The sequence below is a fragment of the Eufriesea mexicana genome, unplaced genomic scaffold (assembly GCF_001483705.2).
Source record: "Eufriesea mexicana isolate 0111107269 unplaced genomic scaffold, ASM148370v2 scaffold8839, whole genome shotgun sequence".
Taxonomy (NCBI): domain Eukaryota; kingdom Metazoa; phylum Arthropoda; class Insecta; order Hymenoptera; family Apidae; genus Eufriesea; species Eufriesea mexicana.
In genome coordinates this window covers 529635-548038 of record NW_016916568.1, presented here as the reverse complement: position 1 = coordinate 548038, position 18404 = coordinate 529635, and the positions used below count along the sequence as shown (strand labels likewise).

The following is an 18404-nucleotide window of genomic DNA, read 5'->3' as shown; positions in this document are numbered from 1 at the left end:
AGGAATTCACATATTTTTCACTCGGGGTGATTTTCCATTTGATAGGTGGAATAGCAGGCCTCACGAGATCGCGATACGTAAACCCGGAAGAGCCTAACGCGTCACGAAGCGAGTTCAAAATTGGCTTGCTCTTAATGGGTGCATATGATCACCTCTTTCTCTTATCTCTCCACCTAACCAGTTCTGAAAAATTTCCCAATTTCTAGCCAATTTTATCATCCTGTTCTGCGAAGCTGCTCACATAGCCTACACGGAGTACTCGAAAATGAAGCAATCCAATGGGACGCCTCGACAGACCGAAATGTAGAACGATTAGCTAAATAATAAATACCTCATACCAACACACGAACCTCTATATTTCTTTCGTGTAATCATTCGACATCGATCTCGAAATAGAACACGAAATCGTGGAGTGAACCTCGTTGATTGCTATACTTCGATTCCAATCGCGTGGTTCAATCGATACAGAGAATGATCGATTCCTCGAACGCTCGAACTTCCGGCGTATTTAATCGAGGCAAATATTTCGAGACAAAAGATCGTCGTGAAATTCGCCTAATTTTCGCCGATCGTGGAGTATTATAAATATCGCGATTGAAAGAAAAGCTCGTTTCTGGAAAAGATGGGCAACATACCGATACCTCCTCAACTTATGAGACTCAACATGTGGACTCTTGACAAGAAATTGCTATTGTGGAGAACCTTGGCAATTGTAAGACTCTGACCATAAATTTCGAAAAATTTAAAATATATTATTTTATTCATAAATGAACCGCAGTCTATTTACATAAAATTTCACATATAAAAGAAAAGCAAACAAATTATACATAATATAACACCGAAGAAACGTGCTTATAAATGCTTTGTTCAGGAGGAATTGCTTTAATCGATAATCATCCGTAATTGTCTTCTGAAAGTTTGTAAAGACCCATAAAAAAATCTATACGATTGTAAAGAGCGTTTGAGACAGTAATAATACGATAAATTGGATCAATTAATCCATATGTAGATCTGGACATATGTATATGAAAACCTGCTCTAGATCTCGATACACGTTCTGACACATAGAAATTAATTTGCGTAAGAAAGGAGCTATCAATGTGATATTTTTCGGTTGAAACATAACTGCAAACATAATTCAGTCGAAGGGTCCATTTTTCTTTGCTGAATATTTTATTTTTACAGTCAGCTTGCATAGTAGGCACCGCGGTGTACATGCGTCCATTGGAACCCTATTTAGAAGCTCCCGTCTTCGGCGTCCTGGTACCCACCTTCATAACAGGTTACATCCTCGTACACTCGTCGGATATTATGCTGTTGGTAATGAAAATGGACTATGTCTATCTCGTGAGTAAGTGAAAAGTCGATTACACGTTCACTGAACCGAGGATGCAAGTGAAAGTCTATAAATATCAACGATTACCCAGGAAACGTGTTTCGCGACGATTGGCGCGATTGGAAGTCTAGTTTGTGGCATTTACCAGTTGTACAAATGGATCGATTGGATGGTTAATCTTTCTTACTATCCTGACCGAGACTACGAGTATGAGCAATGGCAACAAATGACAGCACGCTATGCAATATTCAGTGTTTCCCGAGATTAATGCTATATATGTACGTATAACAAACGTTACGTACGTGTAGCATATACTCTTCGTAATAATATAGAATTATTACGGGATTAATCGGAGTTTATGTTCTTTTTCTGAAAATTTTACAATGGGAAATTAATGCACGTTTAGGATACATATGCTTGCATATGCTTGCGTACCAAGTCCAAATCGAATAGTAAAATTTATCGATTAGGTTAGGTCCAGGAGTCAGATGAATAAAAGATATCCCTATATTTGAGAAAATATTCCAAAGACAGTAATTTTTTCCCAGTATTTTTATGAACTGTGACCTATAATACTAACCTTCCTCTGTAAAATCGAATTTAATTCATAATCGCATGATTTTTCTTAACCGAGATATACCGTTTCGAACTCAGCCGGGAGATGCTGAAAATCACATAGCGTGCTGCGATTTTGTGACTTCGAAATCTACAAAATTCGACTAAAATTCCATCGATCTGTTTCAGTATTCCCGAGTTGGTGCTAGCCCTAGCCTTCACGCTTCATTTCGTCTCTTTATGCGCAGTGATAGTCTATCGTATACTCGAACAACGCGGATCCCACGTCGATGACACCGTTGAGACCTAATCTTTCGAAAAACGTCATTTTGGTACCGCGATTTTTGAAAACCACAATTTTCCTCGTAACCACGAATCGTAAAATCTTCCTTCTCGTCGGAATAACTATGAAAATCTCATAAGATATTGCAGAATCGTCGAAATTCCCTCGCGGCGTATGTAGTTCAAGAATTCGAAAAATTATGAATGGAGGGCGAGACGAATGAGTCACGAAGATCTGCTTGGTCTAGCGCACGAATAGCATGTCGACCGAAGTTAAGGAGGGTTGCAGTGGCGGCCATGATATGCATCAATTAGTCTACTTGACCTCGCAATCGTCGTGAATGACCGGTACAATCGCACACCCACGATCCGGATAGGTAATCTCGTTAATTACGAGTGCTGCTGGCAATTTGACTCTTCGAGATGTAACTCGAGCGAACGCGTAAGACATATGACATAATGACGTGAGAGAAACAAATCGAGCAATTGAATAAATTTCGATGCAACAAACTTTACGAGATCGCTATTTCTACCGAGCCTCTACCTAGATCGACTAGAGAAGAACGCGATGAAACGAGCAGTGCCCACGTTTCGTAACGATCCAGGTTACAGAAGGTATGAGAAGGTAGCGGTGTCACGGCAGTGTGATTTCCTAAAACGGAAATCACGGTACGTAGTTCAAGATGGAAGATCGCATAATCGTCGGTGAAGACCAGGCCGCACCTACTGACCTAGTGAACACGTGATATTCTGTACGCACGTTCGTGAATGTACATTGTATGGATACGTGTACTGTGTTTGGATACGTTACATACGCGCACGTAGTATAGTTTTTCTGTAACAAGAGTAGCTACGCGTTAAGACTATTACGTAATTAGAAAATAATCCGGATAGGTTAAGTTAATATCAGTCGGGTCAGTTGGGTCGTGAACGACGATTTAATTATTCCATTATGATCGATCGTATTAGATTTTCTGCATCCGTTGCTTATACTCGATATTTATTTCAAAATTAATATTTTATTCGATATTAACGATTAATTTCCTTTTATTTCGGTAAATAGGAAGTTTAATGAATTTGTTTCATAACAAACGTAGATGTTTCGTGATAAAAATTAATCGCGAGAAGTCTTTCTTGCAAGTTTGCCTTTTTCATTGGACAGACGGTTATAGTTAGTCTGGCAAATTCATGGTCGATATTGGACATAAGAAATGTCTTGTACTCGTTCCATATTTATCGTATGTGAAACGACCGATTTATTGCTACGATATTTCAACTGTACGTTTACCGTGTCACGGTCGAGACTTCGCAAGTTTCCATAATTAGTACTTTTTATCAGTGGTTGCGCAACCAACTTAGAAATTTAAAATTCTTTTTTAAATCGTTGCCTGTACTAAAATTAGCGAAGTCTGCGCCTAACGATAAGTAACTAAGTTATCATACTTATAACGGGAGAATACTACTAGATAGTATTGCAAAGACAATTGCACCCAATATTATACTTCATTTCTTACCTCGTCCCTTAAAATTGAAATTCATAGAAACGAATTACTGGAGGTAATCATTAGAAACTATAGACCACGTCTCACACTTGAAATCCTAAAATTATAAATAACCAAGATACTTTAAAGGGTGAAAAATCTCATACGTAATTTGCAATTATCAAGGAAGTGCAGACGTTAATTGCACGATCCTCGTCTCATTAATTCGTCGCAGAAAATGTATCGTGCACGAAAGGCGATACGCCGCATGAAATCGAGGAAAATGGACCCGTGCAATAATTATTTCACAATGTTGCTCAACGGTAATTCGACTCAGGGGGCACGACCGTTTGACTTGGTTCGAGAAAGAAAAGTTTTGTCTTTTATTCCAGTGCCTCCGACACGATTCTACTTCCATGCATGTTCAATCGTGACACCGTGCTGGCCTATGCCCGAAGGTTTTTGCACGTGTACACATCCGCAGCACGTTCACGCAAATTATACACCGTGAGTCACGTGAAATGCAGCATGCACCGATGCATACCTTCCGACGTACCAACAACACGTGCTCGCGAATTAAATACCGCAGTTACCTCGCCCTTCGTCACAGGCTCCGATTACCGCAGCCTTTTTCGAAATGCAAACTCACCCGTCCGGGATTCCAGCTTTTATTTAGCTGCGTTGAATTTTTGCCGCGATTGTAGCACCGGAGGAACAAACACGTGCACTGGACTGTGGAAAAGGGAGGAGAAATCGTCGATTATAGGTTTTTAGGTATGGGAACTATCTTGGGTTGGAACTTTGTGGCAGTCCATGGCGATTTTGTCAGGTTCCAGGGTCTTTGAAGAGACTCTTAAGATTAAGATGATCGTTTAACTCTTTGGGGCACGCTGGGATTAAAAGTGTCCCGCCATTTTGATACGCCGTAATGCATGGTTAGGTTAGGTTAGGTTAGACTGAAAGAAAAACTTGAATAAATGGAAGACAAGAGATATTGCAAAATTAATTACACCCATATTAAAAGGAGACAAAGTTGAACGCGAAATTTTTAATTAAAGATATAAGAAGGATCATTTGAGCTCTAATTTAGGTTTAGTGTTAACGCATTCGATGCATTTCGTCAGTCGAGTCTTCGTCTTAACTCTTTGGGACACGATGGGATTAAAAATGTCCCACCTTTTGATGCACCGTAATGCATGGTGGGACATTTTTAGCCCTACCTCGAAATATTGCAATAGCTGCACGCGCATAGGTTTATATTTCGTCTTGTTTACGTAAAGCAGTCGGTAATACCTTCGACAAATGTTTTAAATGTATTCGCTGGTGTTGGCAACATTCAACGTACCAGTGATTCCTTTATTAGTATAAGTATACACATTTTGTTACATTTAAAACGGATTAAAATTCCTATGCAACATGGGTGTATTTCATTATCTGAAATCCTGTGCCGCAAAGAGTTAAAACGATAACGTTTCTAATAGTCAATAATAAATTTTGTGAAATTAAACGCTACGTTCTTGGTAATCGCGAAGACAAAAGATCCGAAGCAAGACACGAAGATATGTCTGGTTCGATGATTCCACCTAATTTTCAACCTCGAAAGCATAGGTGTATATTTCGTCTTATTTACGTAAAGCAGCTGGAAATACCTTCAACAAATGTTATAAATGTATTCACTCGTGTTGACAATGTTCAACATGCCAGTACAGGTTCATCAATTGTTGCAAGTGGAAGGTTTATTGCGACAATCTTCCTTTCCTGGTTTTATGTTTTTACATTATGTGATTCCTTCATTAATAAAAATATACCAATTTTGATTCATTCAAAACGCAATAAAATTCCTATGCAACACGGGTCTATTTTATTATCTGAAATCCTGTGCCGCAGAGAGTTAAAACGATAACGCTTCTAGTAGCCGATGATAAATTTTGCGAATTTAAACGCCACGTTTTTGATAATCGCGAGGACAAAAGATCCGAAGCAAGACACGAAGACATGTCTGGTTCGATGACTCCACCTAATTTTCAACCTCGAAAACTAAAAATTCTGTATTCCAACGAACTAAATTTTACTAATCTCATATCGACATGGTAACAACCTCGGTTCCTATCGACGCTGCCAATCCGAAGATTAGAATCTCGCCTTAAGGTTGACATTTTACAACGCTCGCGATTCATCGATACCTTAGTGTATTCCCAGTATCGATCACCGCCAGTAAAGCATAATGACGTGTCGCTGACAACGACGATCATTCGAGGAACACACCTAATTGTTAGCAGACAACCGGCTGCGCAGGCCGCGTCGCCAGACCTTCTCAAACTGCATGGATCACGACACGAAGCAAGACAAACACGAGGACTAAACAGGCACGATGAAACGAATTTCGCGCAGACAGACCACGTTCCCCGCCTCGACCAATTTAACCCAGAAAAAGGAGCCTCGCCCACGACCCATTATTCCTCAGGGACAGAATGCTCTGCGCGGTCACAGGGCACCCGGCGCGGAAAGTAGCGGTAACCCTCCACCCATGAAGAATTTCCACGACCAAGAAACACTCGAAACAGTCGAGGAGTCCGTCGTTACGTAATCCCACTTTCCTCGAGAGACCTCGTCGACACCTCGGGACAGAGGTCTGCCAAGAAGTCAGCCGGGATCATCTCGACTGACTCGAGGAGTTAGACGTATCTGAGCGAGTTAGAAAGCACGCGAGGATCGTTTTCGCGAAATTACGCGGCAGTGACACGATCGGGAGCGAACGAGTGCGACACGGTCATACGGTGAACCTGGCTAACAAAGCGGACCGCCTGCGCAACTTGCACGTACGCGACGTAGCCTCGCGGTGTGTCACGCTTGGCGTTCCAGTTTAAGTTGGTCCGCCACACAGTGTGGAACTACGTGTTTCCTCGCCGATTCCACCTTCTCCAAGCTGCCATCGACGTGACTACGCTCCTGCTCAGACCGAACGATCGATAGTGACCGATCTCTACGATCGACCTCGCGATTCCATTAGAATTCCTGCAAATTCTTCCGCTACTATCTGGTGTGGTGAAGAGAACAAAGCTGACCGGAGAGTGTGCGTGACTCGGTTCGAGGAATCGGATTGTGTCTTCGAGTCCACGTGGGTGGAAGTACGAAGTGGTTGAAAGAGGTATGAATATATACATATATATTACTGGAGAACGTGAACGGGGATTTTCGAGGCAGGTGCAGTGATTCGTGACGGAAGTTTGGCGAGAGATCTCGGTGATACCTTAGACGCACTAGAGTCTCGATAGAATCAGATGTCGTTTCTGTTACTCGACGTGTAGTACTCCGCCATTGAGTCATGTACCCAGTGGTTGTGTAATACGTATGAATCAGAAACGTAAGGAATGCTAGCTGTGTAGGAAAATATGAATGCGTGCACAGTCGTAGATCTTTGTTTACGTGGCTTCGTGTCGTTCGAATGTAGCAGTACCCGATGTTTCATGGTACCTTATTTTTATCTTTCTGGAAGTTTATTGCGAGTAGAGGATAAAATTCGGTTCACGAGAAAGCAGGAATTACGGGATACTTATTAAACGCATGCGAGAACCACCACACGTGTCCGAAATCACGTCACGCCGCCACCGGTCTCTAATTCATACACGCAACGTGTTCCCCGTTAATTCAGATGCTTATCGCGTTATTCGCTGCTACCAAGGTTCAATTTGCTTGATGAGAGGAGATTAGGAACGAGGGGTGAAAAGAATTGCTCGTGAACAAAGGGTGGACTTGAAATCTTTCAAACTGGGTGACGGCAGAGGAAAACACCGCAGAGTCAGAATGGCAGACGAGAGTCAGCAGGACCAGCCTGCCCGTAAGGAACGGAATATAATGAGGCACATACCGCTTCTGATGAAAATTATGGAAGTTGTAAGTACACGATTTTTATCTGATAATCAAAGCAGGGAGAAAGAACGAATCGCTCGATGAAGAAATTTTAGTAATTAATATTTACGTGCTATCCAATTGCTATAAATTTCAAAAAATTATCGAAGTGATACGAATATCGATTATTAACCACTTGCGCTCGAAAGACGTGCCACGCACGTTGTAATGCTTTTGTCGCAGAGTCGCCAACGACGTGGTATACACGTCGTCAGGCAATTGTCACAGAAATACTGGACCATTCTGGTACACGCGTCTGTAAATTTCTTGCTAGCGCAATTGGTTAACTGTTTGAGTGCCACGGGTCTTTGCTGTTTCCCTGTCCAAAAGTTGTAATTCTTTCAATTCAGTGTCGCTTTGACATAAGCAATTCTGAGCATAAGTAGTCACAGCCTTTGTTTATAAGAATAGAAAGGTGTACACCTACAAACTGTAATATTACTCCAATTTTATTTTAATTTACCTAACATCAAACGATAGCTGTAAAGTCACTCATCAACAGAAACGAGCGTCTCGCGTTTGTAGACTTGACAGCCCAAAGCGTTGACACTGTTTAGCGAAACAGAAGCGCAAAATCGCTGCTTGGCACTCAAATGATTAATCTAACGTGTCATTATATTCAACAGATCCTGTCTGTGTTCTCGATCGGATTAATCGTCGATCCACTAAATTCGTTCCAAAAGATCTTGGTCAGATCGCACTTCAAGCTGGACGATGCTGCGATAATTTACATCGCTATCGGTAGTTACATGATAATAAACACGCTTTTCATCATCTGCCACATGATTGGAGATCGAATACCGCAGAGATCGGTAAGTTATTTCTATTTAAAATCGTAAAGTGCAGAAATTAAAGTATAAAACGTATCATTGACACGAGTCGTTCGATTTTGTACTAAGTTCATCGTGAATTTTTATGGCAATGAAACGGATTACGTGACAGGTCTGACGATAATAAATGACAGAACGTTGCGATCAAGGGATCGCGTGACGATCGCGAAAGGACAAATAACATCGCGCCAAATTCATTTCCTACATTCAGTGTTTTCCACATAAATCCATCAGGGGGTCTGAAGTTTCCGGCATTTCGATAATCTCCAACTGGAACCCATTTACACGGCTAAGTCATTGGAGAAATAGCATATTCGATAAATATCACGTGTCCTTCGAGTCTTTAGCATAATCTTCGCTTCGCTCCAACTATGCAAAACCATTTGCATATCTTATCATACGCGAACAATCATAATCACAGTTAGCCAGTAGCAAATTTTTACTCCAGGAAATTGAACTTGCGAGAATTTCGCAAATTTTTCTATAAACTTTTCTTACGATGCTTCTCGATAATTTATATATTTTTGTATATCACAGAAAATTGAAAAATATTACAGGTAAAGCTTCGTGTCATAAGATTCATCAAATATTTGCATTTACTCGATAACGACCTCGTTAAGTATTCAAGGTAGAATAATGACGGTTCGCCTGATTTTTATAGCTCGCAAATAACATCAGGATGACAGGCAACAGCTAAATAACTGTATCGATCTACCCTTGGTATCGTTTAGAAACTATAATTCTGACATTAGAAATCAATTAGAGGCTCGTGGCTAATTTAATTTTAACGACTCTGCTATTCCTGTGTATACAATTTAGAAACTCGCCAAACTACGCGCGTTAGTCGTGTTCTTAATAATTTTGAAAAATCGTTGCACAAAATTTATACAAATTTCCATTACGTTTTAGAAATGTGCGGCGATAATCTGATCAACATTTGCGAGCTACTCGTTCGAAATCGACACACGTGTTCCGTTCTAGTTTCATTAAGATTCATAACTTATCAACGTCCAGGTTCCCGTACCGTTTATCGTGCGCCTACTTCGCGTTTATGTTCGCCAAACGATCGAAACCTATGGTATCTGGGACTAGTCGCTTCGAGAAACGCGATAATTATTGTCGTTCCGTGTCACACGGACGTGATAACACGTGGAATAATCGTTATGTTCAGCACGAAAGTGAACGACACCGTGGCCTCCTTAGTCTAAGAAATTTCGGAAGCAGGATATTTCGAATCGACCTGCACCTCGTCTGAGAATTTCTAATTCGAATTTCAGATGAAACAATTAGAAACGATACCCGGACTCGAGAAAACGAGTAATTAATTCTTCGGAGAGCCTCCTTCGGCTGAAAAGAAATCCAAAAATGGAGCAGCTCGAAATTTCAAATACACATTGCGTGTATATCGTCTGAGGATCCTAATTGCACGGGCAATTTCTAATTCGAGTTAGCAATTAGAGTACGGAATGCAAAGATTAAAAAATCTTTGTGTCAATTAAAAAAGTTAACACGTTGACTGCCACGTGATTTTTAAGTAGTATATTCAGGAGGCCAGAATAAAATTTTCATTATTCTTAAGATATATAATGATGAATTATCGAACAATATGGAAAAAAAAGAAAAAAATGGTGCAAATTATTAATGTTTTCTATTATCAAATAAAAATTACAAAAATTAATTAATTCAAATTTCCATAAATTTAAAAAATTAGTATCGCCGAATGCTAGTGACCACCATGGCTCCACTGAGGAGTCAAGCACCGATCACTGTTGACCACGACCACCATGACAGTCAACGTGTTAATTCGAGAAGAAAGATTTATAGTAGATTCTATGAACTTCGATTAAGGATTTCGATTACTATTTCTATTTCTAATTACTATTTTGGGATATTTCTAATCAAAATTTCAAGTGTAAGAATTGAAATACTATTAATCTCTCAGATACCTTAAAATTTCCAATATTCTTAAGATATATAATGATGAATTATCGAACAATATGTTTAAAAAAAAGAAGAAAAATGGTGCAAATTATTAATATTTTCTATTGTCAAATTTCAAAAAATTAAAAAAATTAATTAATTCAATTTCCATAAATTTAAAAAATTAGTATCGCCGAATGCTAGTGACCACCATGGCTCCACTGAGGAGTCAAGCACCGATCACTGTTGACCACGACCACCATGACAGTCAACGTGTTAATTCGAGAAGAAAGATTTATAGTAGATTCTATGAACTTCGATTAAGGATTTCGATTACTATTTCTATTTCTAATTACTATTTTGGGATATTTCTAATCAAAATTTCAAGTGTAAGAATTGAAATACTATTAATCTCTCAGATACCTTAAAATTTCCAATATTCTTAAGATATATGATGAATTATCGAACAATATGGTAAAAAGAAAGAAGAAAAATGGTGCAAATTATTAATGTTTTCTATTTAAAATTCTCTATTTATTTACGTTGTTCAGATTTCCAAAAATGGGTTATAATGAAACAAATATAAATTAAAAAAATTAATATCGCCGGATGTTAGTGACGACCATAACTCCACTGAGGAGACAACCACCATGATGATCACTGGTGAAAGATTTATAGCAGATTATATGAACTTCGACTAAGGATTTCGATTACCATTTGTAACCCAAATTACTGTTTCTATTTCTAAGTACTATTTTGGGATATTTCTAATCTATTTCTAAATTTCAGGTGTAAGAATTGAAATACTATTAATCTCTCAGATACCTGAGGATCGATCCTGATAATTTTTCAGAGTCACCATTTACTAGGCAACGATCTCTCCTCGACTTCCCTCGACTCTTCTCTATGACCACTCTATGACGTTTAGCTCGATATTAAATTCATAGGATCGTGCATTTCCTACGTTCGTCGTTCTGTTATCCTTGAGAAGACAAAGAAGTAAAAGTGGATCGTTGATCCCGATGCATTTACAAGTAACATCGATCTGCTCTGATTGCAGCTGATAATATTCGCCTCGGTCGGCGCGCTTCTGCACATCGTGGCTGGAAGCGTGATTGTCTACAATTGGCGGACGATCCTCGGCCCTTATTTCAACAACAACGGATACTATCCAAGCAAACAGTACATGGACATGTTAATATCAGGATCTATATTCACATTCGCCAACTCGGTGGCTTTCATCTTCGAGATCTTCTTCCTCGTCAAATTCTGGTCCAAGACCACTGAGTGAAGAGGGACAACAGCACTGTCTACGAATCAGAACGAGTGTTATGAAAAATTTGTGAGAATCGCACCTGCAAGTGCACACTCGACGATATCGACGATGAAGTATCAACGAGGCTGTAAAAATATCTCGTTAACTAATTATACGGAAATTTTGGAAGAATATCACGCGTTTATGGAAAAAGAGATTAGGGACATTGGAGATGATGACGAATAGCGTCTGATGACTTGCTACGAGGTATCTTGGAGGCTTTAAACGATACAAATTCTACAAATGTAAATGTTAAAAATGTATATGTTGTAATAGTAATATTTTTAAATAAGCGTTGCGAATAGAATGTCGGATATTTTCGAGAAACAGCATGAAATTTGGAGCGAAAAAGTAGAAAAGCAAATGGCTTTCCACCGAATGTGTTCCACGTCGTGCATTGAAGAATAATCGAGTAAGAGAAAATTGTGTACAGTAAAGCACAGTCCAAAAACAATTCACGAGCCAAATATTCAAAGATTAGCTGTAAGTTTGAGTCCGTCCAATTTTTTGAAAGAAAATTTAGCTTAGATATCGCGCGAAAATTAGGGCTGTAGGCATGTTTAGGAAATGTACAAATTATGGCGCAGTGAATTTTATCGTAGGTAATTAGGTTAAATGAACTATAGCTTTAAATTACAGACGATCATGATAATAATATTTTAGGTTCGTTTTATAGGATTCGTAGTCGTAATTCTTTTCTTTCTGTAACGTAGCATGTAATAATCAGTAGCAATTAATATCCAAAGATTTTCTACGTCTAAGACACACGTTATATTTTTAAGAAAATATAAAGATCCACCGAAAAATATGAATATACTATATTAAATGTTATTTATAGTCCGAAGTTTGTATAACTAGAGTAGTATTACCATAATCTGATAAATAACTATATTATATTTCTTACTTGTATTATACATTTTATATGTATTGCAAATCTCAGAATTGCCATGAATATTATTACATAATCGGTAAAAATTATATCTACTTTTTATACCGTTAATTGTAACTATATCGCGTAAAAAAATTACGATTTGTCTTTATATACCTATCAATTTATAGATCTATTGTATAGATTTAACAAAAATTGTCTTTATCAAAATACATTCCGTCCAATTTATATCTCGATATAAACGATGTTTACATCGTTCCTTAAATTAATAATTATTAATAACCTTTCGTAATATAATTTTATAAGCTAAATGTAAGATTTATCAATAAAGAAAGTAAACGTATATAAGACAAACATTTTATGTAGCTCATGCCATGTAATATGTACAAAATAAATCGCGAGAAAATAGCGTGTTTTATTATTTAATATACCTGCATAAAACTTTAATTTTTATTTAATTGCCTACACTCGTGTTTTTCATTTATATCTCAATTACTCGTTCACAAAAATTGCCAAACTTTGGACACATCTCTCCACTATAATAGTGTTTACAAGTGACTCGTGAACATAACCTCTAAAAACCGCAACGTATCGATACACAACGCATCGATTCAACACGACAATAAACAAAAACTGGATTAGGTGTGAAATATTGCACAAACCATGATAGAGGTTCGCTCAATGACAGGAAGCTGATGAATCTCCTTAAAACCAAGTGATCATGCAGTGCGAAGGTTTAATTATTTCCCATCTACCCCCTCGAATCTTCCTATTCTTCCCGTTCATCAGATTTTCGCGTTTTCCAATCTCCAGATACGAATAACTGGCACGAAAGCATATGTTCCTTAAAGAGCAAGTCGAATTCTCGGCTGGAAACGAAGAAGGAGAGAATCACCAAGTGCATTCGTTTAGTAATTAGACCTCTGAGAATATTCCAATTCGTGAGTATTAAAAATAACCTAATGCTGCCTTTCATGACAGTGCATACGCATTTTGAAAACCAACCGCATAAAACTAATATAAACCGTGTGTTTGATTGATTAGCTAGTGATACTACTGATCTTTGTACTTGTCATTTACACGATAATACTGGCTGACATTTTACCAATCGTTACGTGTATTTTACTCATCGCCCTCACTGGAGTCTACGTGATCGTCCTTCCCATCGATTTAATCAGTCAAGTGCGCACAAAAGAGCTGAAGACGTTGCCGGTAATCACTCGTATGAGGAAATCTCTGCCAAACTTGACACGGAGCATCGATCTTCGTGACAATCGCGACAAGGTACAAAGAGATTCCAACGAAAATTATTTGATCTCTCGATTTCAGATGTTCCTCTTCGCCTTCCTGGGCACGATATTCTTTTCAACCACTGGAACCCTTCTGTTATCCGCATACTCCTCGACATGGCACATAATAGCAATGGCTTGCCTCTCGCTTCTCGCCTTCATCCTCTTCATGGTCGAGATTGCGCTGATACTCGCGTAAGTTTCGAATCTTCCAGTTCGATGTTTTCGGTTCCAAAATTTCTGTCACCCAAGTATCGTGTGTTTCGTATAGGTATTGGAGACGTACCTGTAATATCTGCCAACAGTATTGTCACTCTAAGCAGCCGGAAATATTATATGAGAAAAAATTCTGCGATCCCTTGTGTACCGAAGTGAGTTCGTGTTTATTTTATTATATCAATAATTCTTAAAATTATTTTAGAAATTAGGCTACTTCTAGAACCTTGCTATGTCAGGATGAGCTCTTGTTGCTATTCACAAAGGATGAGTTAATAGAATAAATTACGGAGAAACAGGAAAGTAAAGGTACTTAGAAAGTACAGCTCGTGACCCACCATGTGTGTACGATTGTTACCAGCAATCGACTTTTTCATGTTTCCTATCCCACGGTTCACCCTCGATTGACTATACTTTCGACACGCAAAGAACCGACCGTCGTTTTCATTCGCGATTCGCGTTGCTTTTAAAAATGTAGTATTTCGATGTATTTCGCTGTATAATTTTAATAAGTAAATTCTATAGAGATATTTTCCTAATGACATTGTAATATTAATGTAACTGGATCGAAGTAATCTATGTTCCTGGAGTGTCACGTTTCTTTTAAGGTGTCTCTCTACAATCTAGACGGTCAAACATGACCTGATGACCAGCGTCAGCAGCATCAGAGTAGCTTCCGGCGACGAGAACGCGGAGCCTGATCACAGCAAGAGGAAAATCTCATATGGACATCGACGGCAATACGTCGATTGTCCAACGAGTGCTAGAAATCTCTGCTTCCTGGAGGTTGCTGATGTTCAAACGGAACGCAATCAGACGTCGAGCACGCAAAGCCAGGTAATAATACAAATACGAACGTTAAGCACGGAAAATAAAACAGGAATAAAGCTAAAAACAAAAATAAAATTGACAGTAAATAGACTAAAAGTAATTATAGAAATCGGAATAAGCTATCAAAATGAAAAAGACCAAGAGCCTCTTTACGATCGATTATTATTTCACCAAATCGCGTGTGAATAACTGCAAGAATTCGATTAGACTGATCGAGAAGTAAAAGAGACCCCTGTGCAAACGGTGAGCAGATGCGAGCTATGCAACCAGCAGATACGATTCTCGGGCTCCCCGATGCAGCCAGCAACTCAACAAACGCCATGTGTACCTTGCCCAGCACTTGTGCAGCTTCTTAGAGGGACACCGTGCTGTACAGGGTTAGTATTTCTAAATAATTTGCGCAACTGACACGAGGAAAAATTGGCGAGTAACGTTAGCCCTTGGACGAGACGAAACCAATGAAATTTATCGCGATCAGTTGTAGGTGCGTCAGAGGTATAATTCAAGTGTCACGGCAGAGTCAACAGCAGCAAACGCAGCGACCAGAACAGGCGAAGCAGGATAAGGAAGCTACCAAGGACCAAACACGGGTGCAACCGGTGGATGATATGTTGACGAGTGAGAATGATCGACTCCGTCAGGTTGCGAGTACAGGCGTTAATTTGACAGCAAACGCGTGACATTTCTTAGATCTAACAATTATCTTAGATCTAGTACAACTATCTTCCGATATTATAAAACGCTTTGAGATATGACAAATATACCATTGAAACGTAGAAAAGTGATTATTCCTTCGGTGAACCGGGAACAGTGAAACGTACTGCTACCAAAAACCCTCACTACCGATTTTACCTGTCAACTGACAATGTTTTACCATGAACTAGAACCCATAGCGATCAGCCGATCTCCCGGAACCTTAATTCCAGATATTCATTTTTCCCAAGGCAACCAGCATCAACAGCAAGATCCAAATTCAGCAGGGGTCCCGGAAATCGTCACCAAATTGACTTTGGCATCTTACTGCGTGACACCGAAGAAAATTCATACCTCGTGTCAAACTGCCGTGCCGAAAACGATGTAAGACGACTCAGATAGATTTACCACCTGCCAAGAATGATCGAATATCATTTTATCGATAAAGAGGACCAAAAATCAGACGCGAAGAATAAAAATCAGGTATTGATATCGGAGACGAAGAAAGTACAATTACCAACGAGTGACGACGCGAAAGGGTCGATGAAATCTGCCCTAAAGAAGGTTGCAGAACCCGCCGCGATAGAGCCTGCTGAGAAGGAAGTGCCAAAGGAACCTCCGGCGGAAAAGCTGTCGGAATCCTCCCCGCAAGAGGTGCCAGAATCTCTGTCGGAAGAAGCGAAAAGTCCTTCGGAAAGGTCGATAGACATCCACAAGACGTTGTCCGAGAAAAAGCTGATCCCTCCGCGACGTCAAGTTGCGGAGATGATAGATCGCCTGCAGGAAATCGAGGGAACCAAGTCGGAGTCTCCGCTGAAACAGATCGACCTGGATAGATCGGGTACAAATCAGACGAAACGGGGGATACACGTCGATGGTACAGGGGACAAGAGAAACGAAAAGAAACGGAAAGCGAAACAGGCGCGAGTCATGATTGCTGATCAGGATGACGAGAAGATGGCTGCCTCGGATTCGATCAACTCGGGCAAAGTCATGGAGTATAATTCGGAATCTGAGATAAGCACGATGTCGTACAAGGACTCGGAGGTGTCTATGGCACAGAAGCAAACGGAAGACGATGAAAATGAGACCGAGAAATATACGAAGGATACTAAGGTCTCTGATAAGTCGAAATGTAATGTTAAAACTGTGGAACAGTCACAGGAAACCGATTCCACGCCTCAACCTCAGGCAGAAACACAGACGTAAGAAATAATTTTGTTTCATATATTATAATTTTATTTGGAGTAAATAATAGCACTTTCAGAATTTCATTTTTTTTTTTCTTTTTTTTAAATTGGATACTTTCTAATTTTGACAAGTCGAAGATGAAAAGATGATCTTATGTTTCATTCCTTGGTAAAGATAGGAATGAATATTTTTATTCCATTTGGTGTTAATGCAGGACATAATAATTAATATAGCACAGGAGAACGTAGTGAATTTTACTTTACTTTAGCGAAACGTGTCGTAAAATATAACTGCAGCCTGAATAATCCTAATCTCGTCTGACCGCGATACATAGGCGATACTACACCGGAAATTGCTTTAAACGCTCGATTACTCGATCCTTTTAGAAATCTAGCAGAAGTGATCGGCCCGAATAACAGACTTAAAAGAACCTACGTTTTCCGAAAAAAAAACAAAGTTGAGCCTGCCGAATTGACGTAAGGAGATAACATATTGTTCTAAATTCGTCTCTGAAATAATTATCTCGTCAGGTACTATTATTTTTGCACAAATTGATATTTTCAGACATACCGATATAAATGTTCAAACTTCTAATCTTACCGACACCTCTGCAAGCGTTCCTGCAACGGAGACTGAGGTAATGGTATCACAAGCGAACTGAACCAAGTTTCAAAGCAATTTTTCTGACTAAGAAACGAACCACGTGTCACTGTTTCATAAATAATTCAGCCTAATGAAATATTTTATAGACACTCTTTGCAGAAAAGCCTGCCTCGCCCGAAGAAAAAGCTATAAATATTTGTCTCGCTTGCAAAAGACTGCAGGTTAATTTCGACAATTTGATATTTTTGATCACAACAGTCATGAATATTGGAATATAATTTATTTCGCCGTTTGATTTGACACTCTAACAGGTACCCACAACGTCGAGTTCCTTTCAGTATTGTTACGTTCATAGGGATAAACGAGGACGATTCTACTGTGAATATTGCGCGCCACAAAAATCGGTTAAGGTACTATAAAATTACAGAAATGTTGCATACATCGAAATATCGCTTTTGAAATGCCTTAGGTATTACACAAGAAAGAGGCGGATCAGAAAAATTTGGCATGTTACGCGTGTGGGAATTATTTACGTAGTCAAGTGAGTTGCGCTGCGATAAATTGTAAGTGACTCGTGTTACATTCTCTTCGACTTACAGACTAAAAGAAATAAGACAGACAATTGTCCACAATGCGGCCAAATACAGATACCTGCGCAGTCTACTACTGTATCAGCGTAATTCTACCCCAAAAATTGACGCAGTGTTGAATATAATTAAAATTAAATTAATCAAGAAAATATATTCATGTACATAAATGAAAATCGTATACCGAATGAACGCGAGAGAACTGTGGTCACAGGTAAGTGTTTAATTATCCAAGTTCATGGATAAATTTATAAACGATAATTATTTTACTGCTTACAGCTCGACGAGGGACTCTAAATTCCAAAACAAAACAAAGTGTAATTTCTCATCATATGAAACGACCTATTAACCGTGTAAAATATTTTAAGTATTCAAAAACGTTGTTTATTTCTTTAAAAAAGATAAGAGATCGTTGATTATAAGAAAAACATGTTTTAACAATGCTTCATACTCAAGGATGATTGTAAAATATTATAA

The 18404-nt window shown here is 39.0% G+C and overlaps 2 protein-coding genes across 5 annotated transcripts in view; one reads left to right on the top strand and one right to left on the bottom strand.

The window, feature by feature from the left end:
* The window catches only part of Adsl (adenylosuccinate lyase), a 31484-nt gene that overhangs the window by 9081 nt on the left and 3999 nt on the right, over positions 1–18404 (bottom strand). The window lies entirely within an intron of this gene.
* Positions 5869–12402, top strand: LOC108552997 (uncharacterized). 2 transcript variants are annotated; one of them, XM_017907727.1, is made up of 4 exons: positions 5869–6802; positions 7337–7548; positions 8190–8375; positions 11374–12402. In XM_017907727.1, exons 2-4 carry the CDS (start codon positions 7459–7461, stop codon positions 11602–11604), a joined length of 507 nt encoding a protein of 168 aa, XP_017763216.1. In that variant the 5' UTR covers positions 5869–6802; positions 7337–7458; the 3' UTR covers positions 11605–12402. The 2 variants fall into 2 exon arrangements, with proteins under 2 accessions (XP_017763216.1, XP_017763217.1); XM_017907728.1 differs by having other exon boundaries at positions 7307–7548.

What these genes read in the sequence shown, in the direction of transcription:
- LOC108552997 (XM_017907727.1), top strand. Translation starts at nt 7,459, where the DNA reads ATGGCAGACGAGAGTCAGCAGGACCAGCCTGCCCGTAAGGAACGGAAT. An exon ending in TGATGAAAATTATGGAAGTT is followed by an intron (nt 7,549 to 8,189) that starts GTAAGTACACGA and finishes TATATTCAACAG; the next exon opens with ATCCTGTCTGTGTTCTCGAT. An exon ending in ATCGAATACCGCAGAGATCG is followed by an intron (nt 8,376 to 11,373) that starts GTAAGTTATTTC and finishes CTCTGATTGCAG; the next exon opens with CTGATAATATTCGCCTCGGT.